The sequence below is a fragment of the Lipophrys pholis genome (genome assembly GCF_963383615.2).
Source record: "Lipophrys pholis genome assembly, chromosome: 9".
Classification (NCBI taxonomy): domain Eukaryota; kingdom Metazoa; phylum Chordata; class Actinopteri; order Blenniiformes; family Blenniidae; genus Lipophrys; species Lipophrys pholis.
Genome location: NC_137639.1, coordinates 16561973 through 16581436, shown reverse-complemented (window position 1 = coordinate 16581436; position 19464 = coordinate 16561973). Strand labels below are relative to the sequence as shown.

The 19464-nt window shown below is 40.0% G+C and overlaps 1 protein-coding gene across 1 annotated transcript; it reads left to right on the top strand.

Moving 5' to 3' along the window:
* The first annotated feature begins 636 nt into the window (after window positions 1–636).
* ndufaf6 (NADH:ubiquinone oxidoreductase complex assembly factor 6) lies at window positions 637–17058 on the top strand. Its single transcript, XM_080471831.1, has 9 exons — window positions 637–871; window positions 1273–1372; window positions 1561–1683; window positions 1797–1853; window positions 2154–2256; window positions 2994–3127; window positions 8446–8547; window positions 10745–10801; window positions 15687–17058. The coding sequence occupies exons 1-9, from the start codon at window positions 687–689 to the stop codon at window positions 15813–15815; spliced, it is 990 nt and encodes a 329-aa protein (XP_080327957.1). The 5' UTR covers window positions 637–686; the 3' UTR covers window positions 15816–17058.
* The last annotated feature ends 2406 nt before the right edge of the window (window positions 17059–19464 follow it).

The following is a 19464-nucleotide window of genomic DNA, read 5'->3' as shown; positions in this document are numbered from 1 at the left end:
TACTGCAGGGGCCTTCAATTTCAACAACAAATATGTCATTGTTTGAGAGAAATTGAGAAAACCCCTTTTTAATATTTGTGGAATGTGTATAAACGTCTCTTTTTTTTTTTTTTTTTTAATTGACAAGAGGAATAAATAGGCCAAAATTTGAACGATAGATAACTATAGTCCACCTAACTTTAATTTACTGACGAATCATTAAAGCAACAATATTATTTCTAAAGGAAATTATGATCTTTTCCCGGAAGTTCAGCCAGACATACGTCAACATTACTGAAATATGTCACGTACAGTGACTCCACATGGTTACAGTAACAGTCATCTGACAAGTGTCACGCACTTTTTCTCTTCTTTTTTTATTGCTGAATAAAAATACCACGCAAATGAAATGTGAAATTAAGAAAGGGTAGGTTTAATTTGCACGAATAAACAATATTTGGATAAAATTAACAAAGATTGCAAATGACAAAAAACAGACATCACTTTACAGCACTTTTTCTTTTGGAAATGTTCGAAAGTCTAGCGATTACATTCGCATTACTTTAAATTCTGTGGGGTTTTTTTTTTTCTAAATGATAAATTAAGATTTTTTTTCCCCCGTCACAACAGTGGCCGAACAGTCCACCAGTTTCGGTTGTTCGGGGGAATGTTTTTAATGTTGCACAGGGTGCAAGTTGAAGGGGAACATGGCAGCTGGTGCTAAACATGGATTTTTAAGTAGTAAAACGTTTCTGATTTATAGTTTTAACACAAAAATATCACCAAGCAGTGTTTGTATCCATCGAGCGGTTGAGAGGCGGAGTGTTCGAGCGGCGAGCGGCGGGACAGCGGACTCAAAGCAGAATGAAAAGTACTGCCTGGAACTGGTCAGGTGGGTAACACTATAAACATTCCTCCCACTGATATACGCCAAACTTCAACATATCAGAAGGATTACTTTGATTTGTATTTAATGTATGATACAGTAGCCTTTGTAGTGGGGTGTGCGCACATGTACATTACAAACCAGTGCATTGCATAATGTCAGTGACGCGTAATAGTGAAGTATGGCGAGTGAGAACGGAAAAGCGAAGCTCAGTGCAGGCCTCCCAGCGGTTTTAACCTATTCACTAGAAACTGTGTTTCAACCTGACTTCTGATCAACACATCTGATGGCCCCAACCCTATTATTCTTGCTGATTGTTTGGTACCATATGATAAAGAAGTAATTATATTTTAGAAGCATTATATCCACTCATATAACCACCTCTTCTCTTTTTTGTCCCCCCTCAGGTCCAGAGACTATGAAGGCTTTTTATGCTGCCTCCTTCTTCCAGAGGAGGCACGGCGCTCCTCTTTGGCTCTGAGAGCCTTTAATGTGGAGCTAGCACAGGCAGGTAGTCCTACATCAGGCTGGTTGATCTTCTAACTTCAATCTGTAATCACTCTACCACTGACTGTCACTGATGCTACTGCTACCTCTCCTCTAACTACTCCTGCTATTATACTACTATATTAATTATTTCTGATCCTAATCCTTAGTTGCCCTTTCTGTATTCCCAACTTTGTTGTCTCCATAAGGTTAAAGACTCAGTTTCCCAAAAAACCATTGGCTTGATGCGAATGCAGTTTTGGAAAACAGCCATAGAGGAAATGTTCAGAGATGAACCTCCTAACCAACCAGTCAGCTCTGAGCTGTGGAAGGTAAATTACTTGTACAACAGATCTCAATAAAGTAACTAATTTCCTTATGTGTTTTCAGTTTGTTGGAGGAAGCCATTTTCTATCAGCTGGGTAACCATGTGGGTGTTTTGCAGGCTGTGAGGACACACGAGCTGACAAAGAGATGGCTGCTGAGGATCATAACAGAGAGAGTAAGACTCAAAACCGTGAAGGATTTAAATGAATATTTATCCAAAGTATAGAGGTGCTGGTGACAGCTTACATGGAGATCAAGTATAGATGACCTATGTGAATAAAATTACTCAAATTCAGGGAAGCTATGCAATTGAGATTGTTATTAGCTTGTTTTTTTTGTTTTTTTCTGAATTAACACGAGTCTTTAGGGGTCACTAAGTTATTTTGTATGAAGGCCACCTGTTTCAAATGTTAACTCAACAAATTATTACTGCAAGTCATTACTAAACAATCCTGAACATTATCTGCTCCACCAGGAAAAGGACTTGGAGGACAGAGCCTACAGAAACCTCCAGGAACTGGAGGCGTATTCCGAGAACACGCAATCCTCCCTATTATACCTGCTGCTGGAGTGCTTAGGTAAGGACAGGCCTCTGGAAGCTGGTGCTTGTATTATTGCCAATTTGTAACTCTTGTTATGGCTATGTAGTCACCTCTCACAAGACTGGTACGTATATTTAACATAACTATTTCTCCAGTGGCCCCAGAGAGTTCCTCAGTATGGCCGTCTCAGTACACAAAGTAATAGAAGCAGTTTTAATTGGCTTGAAAAAAAGATGCAAAAAAAAAAAATTCACTTATTCATTGCAATTTGTTTTGACAATTCTACAGCCATGAAACCAAAGTGAATCCAACCATTTTATTTTATCAGATGGTTTAACTCGCCTCCATAGAAGTCATGATCACAGCCGGTCCCAAAAAATCTGTAAAGTTATTATTATTCGTGGAAATGAAGCCTTTCTAATCTGAGGTTTTTATTAAAATTTGATCCGCACTCTGTTGTTATTTTGGCTTTGTGTGACTGCTGTCTACATTTTTTTTTCACATTTCGAATACTTTTGTATAACAAACAACCAATCTGAGATTTAGTCAGGCCTGATAATCAACAAATTTTATTAAAAAAAACCCAAACAAAATGGCTTTAACTGTCTTGTTTTGAGTTCTTGTGTTTAATACTTGAGGCTGTTTCTGGTGGTTGCTTATATCGCTTAAAAGTTTGATTAAATATCAATTTGTAAGAGTTGTAAAGAAAAAACAACTACAAAATGAGTGAAACTAGGTGATGTCAATCTGTAAACTCTCCCCCCCCATTACAGGTGTGAAAAATGTCCATGCAGACCACGCGGCGAGCCACATCGGTAAAGCTCACGGGATTGTAACGTGTCTCAGAGCGATTCCTTACAACAGCAGCCGGCGGAAAGTCTACCTGCCCATGGACATCTGCATGCTGGTGAGTCCAAGCTTCACGGTGACGGAAATAATTCAAGCTAAAACTCTTCTCTGAATGACAAATTTGATAAATACTCTCTGAGTTCAAGTAAAAATCAAGTTTGGCATATGATCCTGTGTCATCAGGCTGCTTATCCAGCTGTGATGTGTTAAGTTAGCAGACTGAACCTATTGCTTGCAGAGACTCACTATTTCATCTTCAGACTGTGATGTAGATTTTATTTCCAGGCTTTTTTGACAAGTGAACAATTTTTCAGGTTTTTTTTTATTTAAATGTGTCTTTCAGACAGTTCAACCCTTTTTATTCCTCTTCTATTGCTGCTGACAGGACTTGTGTGGAGTTCTTACAACTGTAACTTCCAGACCGTTTATATTTGAATAATTAAAAAAAAACTTAGCAGAAAGTAGAAAACTAGAGCTTTGTGTCTTTGTGTGATCATCCAATCACAAACAAGATTCACCGGCACGTCACACATTGGATGCAGAAGCTTCTCAGTACCGTGGGGACATATTCTGTACTGAAGTTATCTTGGAAGAAAGAAAAGAGGCACGCACTCATTGCACATTGTTGACAATCTCACAGCCATCCAATCAGAAGAAATCCAGTCAATTTCACCACCCAATGGGTAAAGGTCAAAGTACATTTTACAGAGATAACATTAGGACAATCCTCACATGCGTTTCGCTGAGTTCAGCTTTGTCATGATGACATCCAACAGTCCTGTTGAAGCTTAATTTAAATTTTCATCCGTCGCGAGCCAACAACAAAACCAGCAAGAAATCGTTACGCAGCCACCATGTGGCAAAATGCTGATGCCTTCAGATTTAAACCCTCCTGCCCGAGATGCATTCTCGCAGCAGAGGAATAACGCCGCAAACAATTTGGAACCTTTGCCAGCACCATCTATCCAACATAGAAGGAAACAAACCGCTGCTGGAGGAGCCGAGGGGACGTGGATGAACTGTGCACATGAAGGGTGCAATCTTCCGCCCTGTAAAATCTTCAGCGAAGGAGATAACTCCTCTGACCCCCAAGGCCCTCTCCTGCTCCGCCACCTCAAATCACCTCCACCCTTCTGCCTGCAGGGGGCGCTGCTGGTGCGCAGAAATCCACTGAGCGCTTATGCACAGGGCTTCAGCTCATGTGTTCCATTCAATGGCATTTACATATTACATTGAGTGGGAAAAAAAAAAAAAGACAATAAATTTAATATCTACCAAAAAAACAAACTGGACTTTTAAAAGTGTGCAGCAAACATACTTGGAAGGATGGATTGTTCTGTCATACATGACCTGTCATGTGTCGTGGATGATCATGAAGGATATGTACCAAAAATGTCTTGGAACACAATTTCTCAGAATTAATTCCTTGTAAGACAAACCAGGATATTTGTACATTGCTACTCATTTTGAGCCCTAATTTACTTATGCGTACGTTTCTTATTTTTGAATGATTGCTACTATTAACTTCCCTAACTAACAAAGTCATTTCCTGACTTTTACCGAGGAGAGTGTAGTTTAACGTAAGTGTTGTTGATTAAAATATAGATTAAAATCTCTGCATACTCTTTGTATTCTTGCCTGTAGAGATGCATAGACCTTCTTCACGACTATAATACTGGATTTATTTTGACTTGTTGAAAAAGATGCAATGAGTCAAAGCGTTTGGCCCTTTTTTTAAACGCCTCTGCATGTGTGCGTCTGCGTGTGTGTGTTGCACAGACACACTAAAGCTTCTCTACAACAGGGTTTACAAAGTGTGACAGGTTGACTCCCCGGCACTGCTTGAACCACGTTGTGCTCCTGCAGACCCTTCTTCAGCTTCTCATGCAAGTCTTTGTAATATTTTCCCTGCAGCTCCACTGAAGCTTTCTTGCGTCCGCAGACGGCCCCACACTTAAAAAAAAACCAACACTTCACTACATGAGATTGATGTACTGATTCCGTCCATGTGTAGGAGGAGGTGTGCTGCTGCCCTACACAACGTCTGCAGTGGCGAACCCAGGCAGTAAACTGATTCTCAATATTGAAATGGGAAAAAAAAACTACTTTTTTTTTTGGTATATTGTAATTATGAGTGTATAAAGTTGACTTACTTAATTAGTTGTTGTCATGATTGCCTGACATCCTGCTGCTTGTTTTATTCAGCTTTGTCACACATGGGCAGTAACAAGACCTGCAGTCATGTTTTATTTAAAGTCAAACACCTGCTGCATCGTAACACGTCATTGTCGTCGTCATCATCTGTTTGTCATCTCCAATTCCTTGGACGGAAGCATATCCTGGGACTTTTTAAAAAGATATGGAGACAAAGAAATTGAAAGGGACCAGAAATTTGGCTTGGTCATCAACACTGCTGCGACAACACAGAGCAGGCTTAAGTCCATTTGATAGTTAATTCTGCAGTTTTTTTTATCGATGCATTTTTGTCATTACTCTGTTTTGTCACTTACATTTGTCACAGAATTGGGAAACAACTGTGCCGTGTGGATGAAAAGTTAAGTATTGGCCTGTTCCTTGTAGGCAATAGCCTCCAGATTAATAATATTCTTGGGTCAACATTTTTAAGATTTAGGTCAAGTGACTCTGACGGCCACTCTTCTATCTTCCTGGACTTTTTCTGTAGTAAATCCTCTGAACTTTAAGGTACTTTGGGATCATTATTCTGATGGAAAGTCTAATGATGCCAATCATTCAACTTCCTCACAGACAGCATGATATTTCTGCTTGGATTTGTTGATTCTTGGTTGAGTCTGTCTCGCTCTATGAGCACTTCATGTGTAGACGATGCAAAGCAGCCTTTGAGGATACCGCCATCACCACCACCACTACTACCACCACTACTACCGCCGCCGCCGCCATGCTTAATTTCCGGCTGCGTCTTTTCAGTGCTAGACTCCCTCCTTGATACGTCCATATCTCAAAATGCTTATTCAATCTTTCCACCAAACATAATAACTCCCGTAGCTTATTCATATTGCTGCAAACACATTGTAAACAACATTTCTTGTGCTTGTTGGTCAGTGGATATCTTCTGCCCTTTGTCTGCATATCAAGTATATAATAGAGGACTATATTCTCTCTTTTCCCACTGCTGAAAATAATATGATTCTTCTTCTTGCTGCCCCAGTTTGTCCTTGTTGCTTGTTATTGACACATAATCTTAAGAATTGCGCGTTTTGTTTCGAAATTTGAAGTGGCCGTGGTTAATACAGGAATGTGAGTATGCCACCTACAGTATGTTCTCCCTCTCTCTCTTTTTTTTTTTCCCTCCATCTAGTCCCAGAGCTCTGTCCTTGAGTCAAACATGAACAGATGTCCCTTTTTCTGGAGTATTTGTCTCCTTTCCTGTGAACTGCCTCCCTTCACCAAGTCTCAATGCAGTCCCGCAGGTCCTGCAGGTCCTGCAGGCCTCCAGCGGCCTCAGACAAAGCTTCCTCTTTCTGCCACATCCCAGTTCTGCAGCCAATATTCTTTAATCGTTGAACTGGCTTACTGCTCAAAACAGAATTTCCAGGAAAATTCACTGCTAGAACTTTATCTTTATTCTTGTATCTTTTTTCTTGTTTGTACAAGGACAATACTCTCTGGAAACATTTGGAACACTAATTTTGATAACCACATTTCTAATGACCGTGAACAAACCCCAAGCTGGTCTTTTTATTTATCTTCCCTCTCAGTCATATCTAATCTGCCACTGATGGAGCCCTTGATTGATGTAAGGCGTGCTTGAGACATCTTCTGCTTTGCTAATCAGGGTACTTGTGCAAGATTTTCTCGAATACCTAGACGGCAGTAGTCGGTAAAATTGGCGTTTAAGAACCCACATGTAACATTCGTTGGTTGAGCTTTTTTTTTTTTTACTGTTCTTGTTTTAATTGTTAAGCAACATCTGCTGTAAGTTAGGCAATTTCACCAAATAACCTAATTTTAAGTTAAGGGTATTTAAATTTGACTCCAACTGTTGTGTATAAGTAGATGTAGTTTGGCTGAACTGTAACCCGATAAACTTTTAAGGGATAATCTAAAGCTCTAGTTGCTATGAGGCAATAGAAAAACGTTATTCATGGGTGGGCAGGGAGACACGTGTTCCTGGGCTCAGCCACCTTCTTTTCTAATACACATTTCCCATTTTCAATATATCCGATACTGTTACCAGCCTAATTTTCTTTTATATCACATCCAAGAGAAAGAGTCAAGCAAACGTTCAAGTAATCTTTGTGCTTGTAGAGGAACAGGAGAACTTGTTCTTTGAGCAGAAATTGGACTGTTATTTTGTGGCTGCAGGTTTAAGGAGTACATGAAGTCAGATCATTCGGCCTCAGTTTTCTGGCCTTTAAGGGCTGAGAAGAAAGGAAATGGAAATAATTGTCTAAATAATACTTATAACTTACAAAATGTGTATGGAGTTCCACACTTTGTGTTGTAGGCTCAGCTTTAGTTTACAGCCAACAGCAATGTGAGTTGTTGGCAGAGGTGAATGTATATTACTACAGTAGTACAAAATACACTGTGCAATCCACTTTTTGTGAGTAGTGAATTTTATGAGAAAATTTCTGCTTTCTATCTAAATTTGTGAAGCATTGTGTTTTGTTTTTGTTTTGTTTGTATAAACTTAATAGTTGAAGAAAAAAGAGAGTTAAAGAGAGATGTCTTGATTATCACAAATATTTTAAGTCAGTAAACCGACTGAAAAGCCTACGGTTGTGCTAATTTGGCCGAATATTGTCATAAGGACATATTTGCAGTTTAATGTCGTTACTGTCTTTGTACCTTCCTCAAATCTTTCTCTTATTTTCACACTGTCTCCATATTTTCATGTGGTTTGGTTTGTTACAAACAACACATTTCCTTTCGAGGCTCCAAGAAGCTCTCGTCAATGAAAAGACCTCACAAACTGAAATACTGGGACAGTACTATCACTAATGTAAGCTCAGTCACACCACCACAGACATTTAACAGACACTATTCTTCAGCACAGAGTGATTCAGCTCGACGTTCAGATTGAGATGAAGGTGTATCATAAATGTGGCACTATAGTAGCTATCCTTTAAAAAATTAAAAAATGCCGTTTTCAGAGCCTGAAAATGTCTTTGTTATGCGAACCAACTGTTAGATTATGAGGAAAGTTTGCTGTTTTCAGTTGAAAAGGTATAAACTGATCCTTCACCGTTCTTCTTTTTTTTTTTTTTTTTTTGATCACAGTGGGCCTCCAGAGAAGAATTAAAATAGGTTTGAAGTGGCGCCAAAAGGAATTGAGCTGAACAGCACCTGATCCAAACCACAAATCTGTTGGTGTGTTTTGCGCTTTTTCTCCAGCACGGAGCTTCTCAGGAGGATTTCATCCGAGGCAGCCAGGAGCCAAACATCCAGGACGTTGTGTACGACATCGCCAGCCAGGCTCATGTACATTTGGAACACGTACGTACTGCACGCTCGCCAACCGTTCAAAAATTAGGTGGAAACCGCACATCTTCTTGAGATAGAATTTAAGCGCTTTAATGCGGTGCGGCAATATAGAATTCACAAGTTTCTGGAAGCTTTTGTCCAGAACAACTCAAGGTAGATCAAAGAAAAACCCCTGGAGAGTATTGGTCTCACCCTCCCAGTCCCTCAGTACATCTGATGCAAGTGTCACAAAGTGCCGGGAGCGTAAAGGAACACAACGTGCACCGAATAGCAACGATTCGCTTTCTTTAGTGAGAGAAGAAAAGAGCAAGGGCATCAGTTAAACACCCTCAAGGGAAATGAGTCTTACAGTGACTTTTAAAGACAATGGTTGAGTCCGAGTACCAAATTGAGTCAGGTTGCTCATTTCAATAAAAGACACCAAAGACGGGATCGCTTTCATTCACTCATTCAAATATCCATGCAGTCGGTGACGGCTCCGAGGCAAAATGGGGATGAACTTGGGATTCATTGACTTTGCCAAAGACACTTCATCAGGGGGAGATAAAATTTCCCCTCCGAAAGATTTAATTCAACTGTTATGTCTGGAAACATGGAGTTGGATGAAACCAGCTTTGTGTTCAAGAATCGGAAACAAACACAGAGAACTTGCTTTTAGTTGTTATGCACCAAATATTTGGAACAAACTCCTGAAAAAACTGCAGTACGGCTCCAACTCTGAGTTCTTATAAAACTTTTGTGTCTGCTGCTGCCTTGTACATTTTGTGTTTTTCTAATTGCTCTGATGTTTAAGTGTTTGTCTTTCTTCTGTTAGATTGTTGCGGTCGTCCCGAAGGGTGGAGTCAGATTTATTTTTGTAAAATTAAATATGTAAAAAGAACAGTTACGGCGACTGTTATACTGGATAGTCATACTTGCATGGTATTTGATTACCATATTAACCCTTTTACAATCATCAGAAAATAAAATATACTTTATATGTGTATATATATATATATATATATAAGGATTCAAGTATCTATGAAAGAACAAACACAACGCTGTTTATACAATAATTTGGTTTAACACTACAACCTGATTAAAATCACACATCTTTTAACATTGACACTTAAAAATGGTTTTAAAAATGAAAAATTTGTTTCAACCAGCCCACTGTAACACCTCATACACTACTGAGTCCCTCTGCTCTTTAATACTATGTGTTGTAAATATAGAATTTAATACAAATGAGACAAACTGCATGTGTTTAGCACATATAATCTTGGATTTAGTGGATGTCATTACCGTACTATTGTTGGTTGGGTAAAACAAGAATAAACAAGATTATCATGTGCAGAAATATTAGGAGGCCGGCCAGTTTAAGAAACTCTTGAATGGATTGATAATGTGGCATGCAGCATCTTTTAATTAAGTTTGTTAAATCCAACGTCGCCCGGTTAATTTAGTCCTGAGCCTTCGTATAAGTGTCAACATGAGGGGAAATATTCAGTGAAAATCTTATTGACGGGAACATCATGAACCCAAAGATTCCTCTAGAGATAATTAGAATTAGAAAGTCTAGTATGTGCAACAGCATTGAAGTCAAGTTACGTAACCGCGCAACATAAATTGTTTGTGATGTGTCTGTATGATCCGTCGACTGCAACTGTGGCGCCGTTTGTGGAGGCAATGCTTTCTAATGCACTTGAAGAACTCTCAAGCCACTCGACGAGAATAATCCAGCGTGTTATTTTCAAATTGCAAATGTACGTCAGAGGCCAGTAGTGCTGAGACATGCTGTGATTTACATCCTCAGATAATTTGCGCTCCCACGGTGGGGTGCATAATTAAAAATGTGATGCCAATGTCTTTTGAGTTTAGCACTCACTTACTAATGGAGCGCTGAGGAGGTTTGAACTGATTAGTTTGGAGATGTATTACTGTCCACTTACATTGATATTGTGTTTTTTCGGGGGGGTTTAACTTCCATTTCGCGTCTCGCCCTTCAATGTATGCTATAATTGTGTTGTCTGCAGTTAGAATTGCTGGCGCCACTTGAAACCTCCTTCATTATACAGGGTGTAAACAGTAAGTCATTGTTAAAAAGTAATTCTTTGTTTCCTGTGTCTGACATATGTCAGTTTCCAGCTTTGAGCAGTCGCACAACAAGCGTTTTTAACACCTTCCTCGTCAGTGTTGAATGTCTCCTTACTGCCGTTTTCTGTTTCAGGCACGGTCATTCAGCCACACTGTACCACCAGCTGCCACTCCGGCTTTCCTTCACACTGTAAGTAATCAGACATCCAATGATAATATCCTATTAAATCGTAGTACACAAAGACACAATCTGGAATGCTTGGTTAACAAAATAAAAAGCAGTCTGCCGTGAATGACATCTTTTATTCAGCATTAGTAAACACTTTACATTTATCGGCTAAGTAATGTGTTGAAATTGATTTCTTGTTTCTGTTCATCAATATGCAGAACACACATTATCCTTGGCACTTCTTATTAGCAGTCAAATTAACTTTCGAAACGCCCCCTTTGGATAAAGGTTGAGGGCTCCATTAGATACATGGTTTTGCTCTTCTGGTTGTTTAAAGCAAACGCTGGCTGCGAACACATATGGTGCTGTACAGTCTTCCCTAATAGGTGAGAATGAGTGTACGTCAGGCCCGGTTAGAAGCAGCAAGAGATCAGTGCTTCTACAAATGAGGAAACGGCAGGGACAGAGATCACTGATGTCATTATTCTCGGCAACGGTGATGTAACTTCCGATAACACTCACTTGGAAAAACCGGTATCATTCTGTCTTTGTCTGGTTTTACCCAAGGATTTGTGCAACAGTTCACATCACAATGGGGATATCTTTTTGATGAAGTGAAATCTCAGTTGGTGACGGTGTGTTTGAAACCCGCAGAGAATTTAAAAGACAAATAGAGCATAGGATGGAAGATCCAAAATTTCAAAATGAAATGCATTTATAAGAGTTAAATGACAAATACATCAACGTTTGTTTGTTATAAAACCTATTAGCGCCTCTTTTAGGCAGACGGAGTGTGAATACTTGTGGCACCTCGCAGGGATTGATTGATACCGTGGAGCTTTTAGTGTTTTGTTGTTTTTGTAAAAAAGCTGTTAGACGTTTTGTGTCCACAAACATTTATTGCTTTCAAAACATAATAAAGAGCAGGATAAAAGGCAGGTGATCAGCACACTGATGGATGTGGTCGTCATATTAGGGAAGCTGCTGGTGACATTGTGCTGCACGATGGAGGTTCTTGTTTTCTAGCCAAGCTGGATCAAGTTCGTAAACAAGGGGAATCAAACACATGGGGCCCCATTCCAGCTGTCTCTCATTGCGGGTGCTGGTGCATTCGGACATGGCCAAAGTTCACTGTGCAAAGTCTGATGCATTGTTCAAAGTAGTTGTACTCATCCGTTTAAATTAAATAATCAGGTGTCCATTTCCATCAAAAAAATGAATTGAGCTTGTATTATTTGGGCTGATTGGCAGTAACGCTGAAGACACTTGTAACACTGTTTTGTAGGAGCTTGCCTGTCTTATACGACAGAATTTTAAGAATATCATCTGCTGTCGGTTACTGACCCATCCTGCACCTCATGTTGAGAATATGGGAATGAAACTTTTCCGACTGTTAAATGTGTGAATGAGCATCATGGATTCATGAAGATGTGGCAACCATATAAGGTTGTTTTTGATATGAGCTGCGCTTTCTTCTCATGCTGGGTGGAATCAGTGTATTTGGGCAAATTATGTCAAAATGACCCGAGTGTGACTGGCACCACCGGAGGAGCAGCACTCACCATTCCCTGCAGGATAACGATCAACATGCTTGAGGATGCGCTCCACCTTGGTGGAGTGTTGACAGGAAATACATTTTGTTTTCTGACGCAGACTATGTGACATTTTGTTTTAATTCTCTCGATGAGAGCAATGACAAACTGTGTTGGTTTTGGCAGAGTATCTTTTCCATTTTCCCCCGCAATGCTGCATTAAAAATGCAGTCTATTCAAGCACTGCTGCAGCTCTGTAGCCCCGACTAGTGTTGGGTGGCAGCATGACAGTTAAGAGGCCTTTAATCTAACACTTTTTGATTTAACGGATAATCCTAATATTTCTGGTGAGAGAGCTGACGTTTATTCTTTAGCATCCTCAATGGTTCATTTTTAATTTTTTTTTAATCTAAATATCATTTTATTAGATTTTTGGGAACTTTTTACAAACATATCGATCCTAAACAAAACAAAAAAGGAACAAAACAAAATATCAACCAACAAACAACTATAGTGAAAATGCCAACAGCAAAACAACAACAACATTAAAAAAAAAGGAATACAGGTCATGGTCACATTACGTGACCATTTTGGTTTTACATGATTATTATTTTATTACACCTTTAAACTTCATTATATAATAACTGAATACAAAGTTGTTGGTCAAAAATCAATCTGCAAAGAATTCTAGCAAAAGTTTATCATTGACTAAATATTTCCTGTTATATTTAATAACCACTACAACTGTGCAACTCTGATCGGGTTGTGTTTCATTCTTTGGTTGTGGATTTAGAATAATCTTCCTACAACGTAAGTCTTGTAATGAAAATGTGAAACGAGTTAAAGTTACTGAAAGTGCAGCCGCTGCGTCCTCCAGAGCATCGGAACACATCGGGAGGTGGGAACAGCCAGAGTCCGCAGTCCATTATTATGTCACTGCACTAACCTGGCGTACACCACAGAGCTGCTCTCCTTCAGCTGACACACAGCAAAAAGCACTCTGCCTTCCTGAATGTAGAACGACCAGTTTCACGCTGCAGTGGACCGCCGCCGTACAGCAGGGCTTGTGTGGGCATTATGTGGGCTGCTGTGTTGAGCGTCTCCATGTGACGCTCTTCCAGCATGGCGTGCTTGTCCACGTGAGAAACGCTGAGACGGCCACTTGCGCTTATTCATCGTGCTGAAAATTTAATTGAGTTGATTTGCAGTTTTGGAGCAAGTGTCATGAGAACCGGCAAGAATGACGGAGCAGTGCTGCAGGAGGCTGGGGGCTGGGGGGGGGGGGGGGGGGGTGTTAGGAAACACACTGACAGATCATCATGGCTCCATTCTCTGAACACGTGAAGGTTTATTATCACCCCACTGAGCACGGTGGCTGAAAATACCTGTGATGCTGCAGGGAAAACATATTACCTCAAAGAATATAAAAAAAAGAATATATATATATATATTCAATTTGTCAAAGACGATCTGATGTACCTATGAGAGGAAATGAGAAAACATAAAACGTCTTCGATACCTCATTCAAGGCGACGTGTCTTCATGATACAATGAGTCAGAAGCTATTGTCAGTTCAGGCTGAGGAGCCTATCTGTGTGGAGTTTGTTGTTCTCGCTGTGAGTTTGAGTGCTTTTTCAGTTGCGTCCCACAGTCCAACAACAAGCCTCTAAGGTTGATTTGTGATTCTAAATTGTCCGTGTGTGTGGACGTGAGTATCTGTCCCTCTGTGTTTGTCCTGTGATGAAGTTGGTTATTAGGTCCAGGGTGTGTTCTGCCTTGGCCCATGGTCATCTGGGATTGACTCCAGAGCCTCGCGATATGAGTCCAGATAAAACACCACAGAACAGCGGTAACAGCACATCTCTAATACTGTATTTGATGAGACTCCTGCTGCTCCTCTAATGGAGTATAGGTGGACTTTTGTTCTTAGTGCTCAAATAAAAGCCTTTTGGGAACATTCACAAAGATGGCTTTTAAACAGCTTCATAGTACACATTTATGGTTCCATTAAGATGTAGTCTTGGTTCAGGCCTCGCATTCACCTCTTCTGTATTTATCAAGAGGCAGTCGCTGAAGAAGCATTCACTCTCATCAGATCTCTGTGGGCGGTATTGAATTTTATTATTTATACTTTTTTATAGCCAGTGCAGTTTGTGTTTGGTATGGTGGCCTAGCCGTACGACCCTGTTCATTAAATCTGCCACTAAAAAAGAGAAACAACAGAAGTGTGGTGCATATGTTCTGCTTTTCCAACACAATTTCTGTAGAATTGTCTTTGTGCATCACACCACCGGTTTCAAAAGAAGCAATCAAGGAACAGTGCAAAAACAAAATCGCACTATTTGTTTGAAGCTTTATGGACTAAAACGGGAAGTGTTCACTTCAATCATATTTTGATTGCTTTCTTTCACGTCCATTGTTGTGATGTGTGGAGACAGAAATGACAGTCATTATGCCAAAACTTACTTGAGGGGATGATTTTGGAAAAAGGTTGCTTTTAAGTATAAGTCTTCCTTGTAAGAGGAATCCGTTTTATTCTGAGTTCCTGCTGACTTGGTGGTTTTCTGACACTTTTATTCTTTTGTTCAATGAGCTAAGATATATTGGTGAATGCACTGAGTCAGATAATTTGGTAAAACATAAGACTTTGCTAAAGGAGACTGAGTATTGGCTAAAGATTGCTCTGGAGTATTGCCGACAGGGTAAGATTTGTGAGGGTAGATCTCCTTTTGGTCCGTATATCCTCTTACTTATTTCTTGTTATTTTTGTTTTGGCTATGTAACGTTTGATGTATTATTATTGTACCTTGAGAAATAAAATGTGTCCGTCCTTGTTACTCAGCAGATGGGAATGTCTTTCTGTGGGAGAAGGCAGGATACACCCTGGACAGGTCTTAATACTATCGCAGGACAATCGCACATATTCACACACATGGATACTTATGAGACTCATTAATTTACCTCACATTGTCAAAGGAAGAACATGTAGCGAAATGCCTTAAGAAATCATCCAAAAAATAAAGTACAGCTTCCGCCTCTCACGCAACTTACTCTAAACTTGCTTCACTTCAAGCAGTCCATTTGGTTGAATATCTTTGTAATTTCAATTAAAAGAATAATGTAGTCTATAGCTGATCCATAGTCAATAAAAAACAATTATAAAAAATTATCAAATGCAGCCTTCAATTTGTAACAGTGCATTCAAACTTGTTTTATGAAATGATTTTCTCTTCTTTACATCAATATTGTTTTTTCCCTCATAGATTTGCATCGAAGTATGAACATAGCCTGTCGTACCCGCTTCCATCTAAACAAACTCATTAAGTCAACCCTTCTGCAAAACTGAACCATTCCTGTGGTGTTGTGTGCTTCAGGTGGTGTTGGAAGACTATCTTCAAAGAGTGAGGAAGGCAGATTTTGATGTTTTCCACAAGAGCCTGAGGAACAGAAACCCCCTCCTCCCCATCCAGCTGTACTTCCGCTCCTGGAAGCAGACTTACTGACTCTGGCTCCGCTATCTCTGCGGTCATCGCAGCTCGATTGCAGCTTCTGAGAGCAGCAGGACTCAGACTTTTACCTCTGTGGGGAATCCGCATGGAGGTTGAAGACATCAAGACTCACTCTGAGCCACAGCACTGCCACCGAACGCAGCCTCTTCAGTTATACACCAAATATTTAAAAGCCCTCCAGGCAGTAGCTCACATGCACCAGCGTTAGTCTTTAAAAGTAATCATTTTAGGGGAAAAATACTTAAATGGAGAAATGTACTGGTTTATTTGTAAAATGTATTAAAAACATTTTAAAATGTACTTTCAAAGCACTGTTCTGATTAATTGAATTTTTCCTTCTTTCATTTGAATGAGTATTCTGATACTAAACAAGCTGCCGACATTACTGTGGTCTGATGAGTGTTATCACCAGGAGATTCTTTTGATTTGTTCTTTAGCCTCTTAACACTGTCAAGGAGATAAAACATGTGCTGCTAGTTTACAACAGAAATAAGACCCAAATTAGAATAGCAGATTATATCTTTTTTTTATTTTTTATAAGCATTTCATGTCATCCTCCTCCACAACATCTGATGGTAGTCAGTGTGCCACCACGAAGTCCTGCAGAAAACCTGATAAAGAAACACAAAATAAAATGTGTTGCGTCAAAAGGGTGCAGGGTTCTGCTCTAGAGGAACCTCTTGAGCCAGGGTGTGCAACATGCAGCAGGAAACTGGCCCACTGAAGGGTTCAAACAAGATGAAGAAGCCAATTGTTTCATTTTCTTTCGATAAGAGTCGCTGCCGTTGATAATTGATACACTAGGAGCTGCGTTGTTCTAGTAAAAGTAGATGCAATTTAAATCATATTTGTGGGGCACCAAAAACAACGCAGGCATCTCGGTGTGCTTTTATAGAGAAAAACCCAGAGATTTCGCATGTACAGGAGATGTAAAGAAAAAACTCCCTTTCAACAGGGAGAAACCCGGCAGAACCAGGCTCCGAGGCGGGGGCTTTCTGCTGTTCCAGTTGGGGAAATTGCAAAACATCGAGTCAAGAAGTAACAAACCCATGGATTAATTGGTCAGCGTCGTTCTGATCAACATTGTGGCAGAGAGGTGATTAAGCCCCTGATGGGAATCAGGTGTGCTGCCTCACCTCTCTGCCCTTAAAGGACACGCGCACAGGACAGTGCGGCGTCTGTGTGAGTTTTGGTTTGTGGTTTTTCATTTATTTAATAAAAGAATAATGGTGACTGGAAAGCCCGACTCCGTAACTTCTGTTTTATCTGAGTTCAAGAGCGGCGCATCTCGGCTTTTATGTCTTTAAGACAAGCGTCTAGTTTGACAAGTTGATCATTGTCATCTGGTTCTGTGATGCAGGGTTCTCAATGTCTAAGTCATATAGTAGAAAGCATCTTACACCTGCATGACTTGACTTATTGCACCTCAGGCTTTTTAAAATGTACCTGCTGCGTCTACCTGCACCGCCACCCGGTCAGACTGCTGAAGCGAGCACTCGGAGCCCCCTCACAGGGTGAATCTGAACAGAGTCAAATGATTCTCCCTGCCACTGTCATGACCATGTCGGTGGAAATGCAGTATTTTCTTAAGCTGCCATGGTTACTTTGATTACATAAGAAATTCAATCACCCATGACTTCCTGTTTGTTTTTGTTTTTTTTGTTGTTTTGTTGTTGTTGCGAGCCTGCTATCTGTCTAAATTGAATCTCCAGTTTTGAAAAAAAAAAATGAATTGACACCCCAAATTAAGTAGTTATGATTGAGTCAAACCCACTAATTTGGAGTTTTCTACTTGTACGTTTTTCCCTTTCTGCTCCGAATGCTGCTGCAGCAATGAGGCTGCGGAGGAGAAATATAACCAAGAGCTCTGATATCCTTCAAGAAGCTCATGCAGCCACTCGGAGGGAAGGACGACAATCAGCGAATCCCGGGAGATAACGAGACACATGACATGCACACACAGCCTACAGGCAGCATCAAATGAGAAGGATATTATGTTCAAACAGACTCGATACAGAGTACCCCCATGGAGAGCTCTCTGAAGTTTCCTTCAGCTTCAATCCATCACTGCAGGCTCACACTGGGCTCCCTGTCGGTGGGTTGCAGTCCCTGTATTGGTATATATTTTTTTTTTTCACTTAGGATGCACGTTAACTCCTGTCGCTGCGAAAAAAGAAACCGAGGCTTGAATGGGAGAGGAAAAACAAATGCCTGCTGTTTCTGCTGGATTTAACGCTGAGGTTTGAAAACATTCAAAGACTAAGTACCAGACTTTAGCTGTGAAGACTGAAACACAACCACACATCACGTCTTTGGACCATATCGTGGATGAAAATGAGTTTTGAGTTGTGTACTTGATTACAAATCAGTTTCTTATCTGATGCACACGACTTGTGTTGCAATTTACTGAAGTATTTACATTTTTTTTTGTACTTTATACTTGAGGGGTAAGTACTTGATATTCCAGCATCATTCTGTTAATATCGCTTTATCCAGTTTAGAGTTGTGGGGTATTGGAGTGACGTGAGCAAAGGTAGACTCCATCCTGGACGGGTCATCAGGCCATCACACAACCACAGGAAACCTGGAGGCTGGACTCAAACCAAGGATATGTGAGCTGACTACTTCCCCGGTGCACTTTACAATCATCTTAACTTCTACTTCTACTGTCAAACACACTCAAATCCCAACCGGACTGTTTTTGTAGAGTGGAGACATCAAGAAGTGTCAAAGAAATACACGGTCTTTCTTATTTGCAGAACTCACAATATTTATCTCAACCTTACGGCTGTGTTACGGAATGAATCGTGTTATTTGTGAAATTAAAATGATCCAAAGGAAAAATAGCCTTAAGCTACTTGATGCATTGAGCAGTGGCTCCCACCCGTTTCGCTGCAAGCCACAGATGTTGATTCTAAAAGAATTGTAAACGCTGACGGACACACCAGTTCACACAGAAATTATTCAGTTTAACAATCCCAGAGCAACCAAGACCTCAGTCTCTTAGTATTCTGTCGGAGAGCTGTAAACTCCCGTAAGCTCAAAAGGTAAACAAAACTTTCTAATGTTAATTTTAAGGTGAAAAGACACAAATTGCAGTGTAATTATTTAATCAATCAAACTTCATTTTTCACTTCTCATACAAGAACACTTGTTATACAAGTGGTTTACATACAAAAAAGACATAATAACATTAATAAAATGTAGTACTCTCTCGCCTTTCAGTTTATTCACATTTTCACCAAAATGTGTGAGGAGCTGGAGATGACAGGGAACGCTGTTCAAACTTTATTCGTAAGAAAAACAAACGTTAGTGTTAGAAAACATGAAAAATGTATTATGCTAATTAATCCATATAATAGCCTTTAAGAAATCAGTTGTGGCCCCAAACAATATATGGTTGAGGTGGCGTTTCTAGATGTAAATACTTGGTGGGGCAAGACTTTATTTCTGGAAATAAAAAAGGTAAAGTATGGAATCTAACCTGGGTCTGCTGTTTCGGAGATAAAGATTCTACCACTCGACCACTGGCAGAGTTACACAACCATGAGATACTAAGAAAGTCTTGAACACCGTGTCAGTTCACCATCAGTTACTAAAGTAAGAGTTTGAAACTCCTACACCAGTAAATAATCGACCTAAT